Source organism: Otolemur garnettii, unplaced genomic scaffold (assembly GCF_000181295.1).
Source record: "Otolemur garnettii isolate 467f Iridium unplaced genomic scaffold, OtoGar3 scaffold00024, whole genome shotgun sequence".
Classification (NCBI taxonomy): Eukaryota; Metazoa; Chordata; class Mammalia; order Primates; family Galagidae; genus Otolemur; species Otolemur garnettii.
In genome coordinates this window covers 2,324,646-2,330,955 of record NW_003852419.1, presented here as the reverse complement: position 1 = coordinate 2,330,955, position 6,310 = coordinate 2,324,646, and the positions used below count along the sequence as shown (strand labels likewise).

Below are 6,310 nucleotides of genomic sequence, written 5' to 3'. Positions count from 1 at the left end.
TGTTCTAGAACATTCTGATGAAGGAAAGCATAATTATTACAGCTCGTGAGAGTTTTAGTTTTGAAAATCAGCTATAAGTGTAAGGGTTTTATATTACTGAGACTGATTTTATTATCAAAGTATGTATGAAATCACTCTGAACATTAGGTTAATTCTGCTATCGTCCGTTGAAAGTTCAGACTACCGTCTCTGTATGACCCAGAGGAATTTTCCTACTCATTTTTACTTTTTCTTTATTGCTGATTTCTGGTGGAGTATGAATATTTTTGGATTTTGTTCTCTGATTATTTACTTTTGGAGTCAGTTATTTAAAAATTTTGTGTTTATGGGTGGGGCGGGAACTAGGAAAATCCCACTTGCTTTATTTTGGTACTTTTTCTCTAAAATGGCGAGGATCAAATTTATTTGTGTTTTCTGGAATAGTTGTACTGTAAAACCCTCTTTCCTAGAACTACCACAGACAAATCTAGATCTTTCTTACACATTTGCAATTTTTATCCATTTTCTGTGAAAAAAAAATCTCACTCTGTTGCCCAGTCTAGTGTGCTGTGGTGTCAACTTATCTCACAGCAACTTGAGACTAGAGACTACAGGGTTCAAGCGATCCTCCTGCCTCAGCCTCCTGAGTAGCTGGGACTGCAGGTACTTGTCCCAATGCTCCACTAATTTTTCTATTTCTAATTTCTGTTTCTAAAATTTTTCTGTAGAAATGGGGTCTTGTTCTTGCTCAGGCTGGTCTCAAATTCCTGAGCTCAAGTGATCCTCTAGCCTCAGCCTCTCCAGAGTGCTGGAATCACAGGCATGAACTACTGGACCTGGCCATATTTGCAAATTTCTAAAAGAAAGCTAAAGAAGTTTTTCTTTTCATTTCATGATTGTATTGAACTTAATGTCATAAGACGTTTTTCATATCTTGCTCTAGTTTTCCCAAGCAGAAATCAGTTTACTAAGTTCAATGACCTTTACTCTTTTCACCCATGGAAATGTCTGAAAATAGAGACTTGGTTCTCAAATTTTTGCTATATATAGTGACTCGATTACCAGATAGAAAGAACTGGTTTTATTTTGTTTTTTAATAAGAAAGATTTTTGCCTAATTCCTTTGTAACAGACTTCTTGGTCCCCGTAATACTTAATCTAATAGCATTATCTGTTGAGATAAGAAATCTAATGTCCCTCACACACTATCACAGAATAGTTCTTCAACAGAAGAGAAATAGACAGTTCTCTCTTTTCAACTAAGTGGTAAGGGTTTATAGATCTGTCGTTTTTAAAGAGAATGATGTATTTTGAATACTTTAAGTCATATTAGAGCCACAGCTTTGTACTACACGGTGTACATATATCCATCATCTTTGCAAAGATTGAAAGGCATAGTTTATTTGTGTATTTCTGATTTTGATTTTGGCAGTGGATAATTTCTCAGTTGATTTTTAAAAAGACAAACATTTTATCTACTTGTTTCAAAGTATTTAATAAAGGCAGAGCCGTTACTGCATTTTAAGAGGTACCGTATTTCTGGTTTATAATTTAGAGGATACAGAAAGATGTCACATCTTTGGATCACAGTTACTTTTTATTCTATTCACTGAGGGCAGCATTTGGAATAATGCTTTCTTTACCATCAAGTAAGAAAAAATGCTATATATTTTCATGGATCCTTCTTAGTATATTTGTTAAATTCTGCTTCATCAAATTCTACAGAAATAAATGGTGACTGGCAAAGAGCTGATGCTGTCTGGAATAAAATGCAAGAAGAAAATGTTATTCCTCGTGAGAAGACACTAAGATTATTAGCGGAAATCCTAAGAAGTAGTAATCAGGAAGTTCCATTTGATGTACCTGAGGTAATTTGTTTTTGGCATAAGTATAAACAGATTTTATTGTCAGTATAATTATGTCCTAGATTAGCTGACTTTTTTACTGAAAAGATCACTTTATTTACCGCTTTTTAGTTAACTGAATACTTTTTGTTTTAAAGTTATGGTATGAAGATGAAACAAGTGTCCAGAATTTGCCTTCAGCTTTGCCTGTAGAAAATGATCTCCATAAAGATCTGTTGAATGCCTGCCATTGGAAGAGAAACAGAGGTAAACATGCTGTGGGGCACCTGTCTAACTTACGGGGCGTGGGTGGGAGCTAAGCCCAACAAGGTGGCAGCGCTGCAGGAAGGAGATCAGACTTCAGTTTTATACGTCAGTTACTCTCTTTCATACATTAAGTTAACAAAGACATTTGTGGGCAATTGGAAAAATTTAACTGTCAACTGAGCCGTAGGTAATATTAAGGAATTACTCTTAACTTTTATTAGATATTAGGATGGTGTTATGATTCATAGGAAAATATTTATAAATTTGATATCCATATAAATTATTGAGGAATGAAAAAAACCAAAATTTCTATAATTTAAAATACTTAAACCCTTAAAAACAAAAAAAGCTAATCTGGCAGAATGTCAATTGCTAATTATTGGTGATGGATCTTTATATATGGGAGGTTGGGTTCATTATATTTTGTGGGTGGAGGGAAGATAGGGTCTCATTCTATAGAGTGCTCTGCTGTTGTCATAGCTTACAGCAACCTCATACTCTTGGGCTCAAGCAATTCTCTTGCCTCAGCCTCCTGAGTAGGTGGGGCTATAGGCGTCCACCACAACACCTGGCTATTTTTAGAGATGAGGTCTCTGGCTCAGGCTGGTCTCAAACCTGTGAGATCAGGCAGTCCATCCACCTCAGCCTCCCAGAGTGCTGGGATTACAGGCATGAGCCACCACACCTGGCCCGAACATGACAATTTTAGAAAACAACTAGGGCTCGGCGCCTGTGGCTCAAGCTGCTAGGGCGCCAGCCACATACACCTAAGGTGGCGGGTTCGAATCCCCAGCCTGGGCCCGCCAAACAACAATGATGGCAATCAAAAAAATGGCCGGGCGTTGTGGCAGGCGCCTGTAGTCCCAGCTACTTGGGAGGCTGAGGCAGGAGACTCGCTTGAGCCCAGGAGTTGGAGGTTGCTGTGAGCTGTGATGCCATGGCACTCTACCCAGGGGGATAGCTTGAGGCTCTTTCTCAAAAAAAAAAAAAAAAAAAAGAAAACAACTAGTAAGATTTTCTAGATTTATGTTTTTGGTTTTAAATATTCAGGGAGTATTTTATAGCCTCATCCAACCAACCAATGGACTATTACATAAGATTGTTAGGAAGTAGACCATAATTGCATTACATTGTAACTTCTTAGTCCCCTAATAAAGAAAATAAATGTATAGTGTACCAAGTGACGGATTCTGAGTCATGTTGTATGTCATTTAAGATACTTTATTTAGCAAAACGATTCTGTGACTTCAGTAGCAAATAAAACTTTGTTCTTAAATTTGTGATAAACTGGTACCAGTACTCAAATGAAGATGTGACTTCATCATTTGCTTTCATTTCAAAAAAGTAAAATATATAAGCTAGAGTAGTATCCAGTGGAGTAATCAGTATATCATAGTGGAATTCCTTCTTGCTCGTTTGTTTGCTCTTATTTTCTACTTTTTGCCAGTGCCCTAGAACATATAGGTGTTCACAAATTGAAATCTGGTACAAGGCACATGGTGATTTAGTGACTAACAAGGAATGTTTTTTTGAAAGACTTTGAAAAGTTATCGGTTTGTGCCACCGTTACTTTTACTTGCCCAAACTCTTCTCCTTAGTTAAGATGCATTGTATAAATGTTGTCATGACTTTTCTCTCTTTTTCTCTGAATTTAGATCGATGGAATAAATAAGTATTGATGCTGCCACTTCCATTTGAGGGGCTAATGCAAACCTCCCCTTACTTACACACAAATGCTTATCAGCTTCTGCTTGTTCAGAAACTTCTAAGGTAGCTCAGAATGTTCTTCTGAACATGCGTGTCACGTTCATTACTAGTTACGCCTTCTGTATTTCCTTATGTTGAGCCCTGTTGTCACAGAAGGCCGTACCTGGTGGTTCAGTTATGCCCCGTTTTCATTGTGATTTGTTTACACACACAGAGAGGAGATTATAGTTTCAGTTGGCTGTTCATAGCCAGGCAATTTTATTTCAGAAAAGTAAGTGACTGAAAAGTGTAGCTACTACTCTTTTGGTAACATCTTTTCATTCACTGACAGTTATTGTGAACAAGTGAAATAAAACTGTTAATCAGTCAAACAAATGTTGCTTAGTTTACTTGTTAGATATCTGTATATTTGAAAATTGTATGTTTTTGTATAAGTCCTGTCGTAGCCAAATAATGTGATCTCCTAATTTTAGAATTATAGGCTATATTCACTTTAATGCTGTTGTGCTGAAATGTTAACCATTGTAACCACCCACTTATAGATTAAAGATTGCTTCAAAGTGAGGCTTTGGCTCCCCTCAATCTAAATTATACCTCTGGTTTATTTGGACTTTAACACACATTTGGCAGTTTATTTTCAAACTGGTATATCTTTTGAGAAATTCTGAAGAGCTGTTTCTTATTTTTATTGGCTTAAAAATAATTTGCTGACTTAAGAAAGCTACTCTGAAAAATAATTTTAAAAGAAAACTCTTTCGGGTACTATCCATTTGGAGAAAGTAGTAGTTTCCGACACTGTAACTGTATCCTTTAGAGATTTGAAGAGTGACATCATCTACTTGCTGGGTCACTGCATATCTCCCTAAAGTTCTAATGGGGTGGGTATCAATAAACAAATATACCTGGGGGTTAGGGCTTTTTAAAAGGATGTTTCCCTCCCTTTTGCCATTTCAGAATAATATCATCTCACTTTTTTTTTCTCTTATAGATGCATTTAATATTTTCCTGAAAGCAAAAGAGCAAAATGTTGTGTTTAACCCTAAAACTTACAAAAATCTCATAAAATTACTCTTGTTGAAAGATTGTCTATCACAAGCAGAGCATGTAAAAAAATTGTAAGTATTAAACTTTTGCTTTAAAAAATATTGGCTACTATTAGGATTTTTTCTAATAATATGCCCTGCATTGATTTGCCTCAACTACACATAAAAATCATATGAAATTATTAAGTAATATTATGGGGTTCTTTAAACCTTAAGGGGAAAAAAAAAAAAAAGCTTTACTTACTGACCATACACAGTATAGTACATTTTATCTGTTGATACTTTATATATCCTCAAAACTCATTAGGAAGATATCCATGTACAAAAGAAGTAATTTTGATTGTATTCTGTTGTGTTTCTTGTTCAGCAACTGTATCCACGCACCTTTTGTGGTAGAAGCAGCCTGATAGAATGAAGACACCAAGAGCTTTGAACTTAAAACTAGATTTTGAATCTTACTTGAAAGCATGACTTTGCAAAAATTTCATCTCTGATCCTCAATTTTTCTTCTATGTGATGAATCATGATTATATTACTTATATTAAAATTTTCTTCTCGATATTGAGGGAGGTAGAGTAAGGTAGAAAAAACATAAATATTCAACACTTTTTATGCGTATTTTTTCTTTGCCCTTGTTTTGTGTTTTTTTGGTTTTGATTTTTAAAAAATATTGGTATGGTGGTGCTACTGGAGGTGGTAGTGTTTTTGTCTCTCTGGCAAGTCCCCTAGAATAAAATACTTGCTAACGAAGACAAGAACAAAGGTTTCTCACTTAGTGTGTCAGTGGTCAGACTTTGTTTTCTTACCCCCAAGTTGCTGTCTTGAAAAGTTGACTTACTATTCAGAAAGGGCCTAGAAGGGAGTGGATTGGTTAACCTGTTGGTGGGTTAATAGTTTTATTTTCAATAGGAAAGGTTAACCTTTTCCTAGAAAGTTAGAGTTCTGAAAATAATCTGTCTTGTTTAATTCTTGGCCTGGAAAATTTCTAAATCATGGCAATTTTAGAATATTAGAACTGTGAATACAAGATGGTTGCTGGTCTTTCTTTGACACCACTAGAAATCCTGGCAGTGATACTCGGGATGCTGAAGGTATGCATCATAGGGCTATATTGACTGTTCCAGGATGTTTCAAAAAGTGTGTTGTGTGTGACTGTACTTCTCTGTGTGGAATCACCATTTGTATGTCCTGATTTGGGATCATCACACTAAAGACTGTTCAGGCTTTCAATGCAGGTGTATCTCACTTGTGTTTTAACTCAAAGACTGATTTTAATGTATATTAAGTATCTTGAGAGTACTCAGTATACTCTCAGATGGTGACTTGGAAAGTTTAACATTGACTAATATCCAGTCATCTGTAACCACTGACTCAAGGGAGTAGATCATCTTCTAAAAATTATTTTCTTGGCTCGGCGCCTGTGGCTCAAGCGGCTAGGGTGCCAGCCACATACACCTAAGGTGGCGGGTTC

The 6,310-nt window shown here is 36.0% G+C and overlaps 1 protein-coding gene across 1 annotated transcript in view; it reads left to right on the top strand.

The window, feature by feature from the left end:
- Window positions 1-6,310, top strand: part of LRPPRC (leucine rich pentatricopeptide repeat containing) — a 119,410-nt gene that overhangs the window by 92,053 nt on the left and 21,047 nt on the right. The window contains exons 28-30 of the mRNA XM_012804047.2: window positions 1,704-1,846; window positions 1,981-2,089; window positions 4,785-4,911. Coding sequence (XP_012659501.2) covers window positions 1,704-1,846; window positions 1,981-2,089; window positions 4,785-4,911 — 379 coding nt within the window. The remainder of the gene's footprint in view (window positions 1-1,703; window positions 1,847-1,980; window positions 2,090-4,784; window positions 4,912-6,310) is intronic.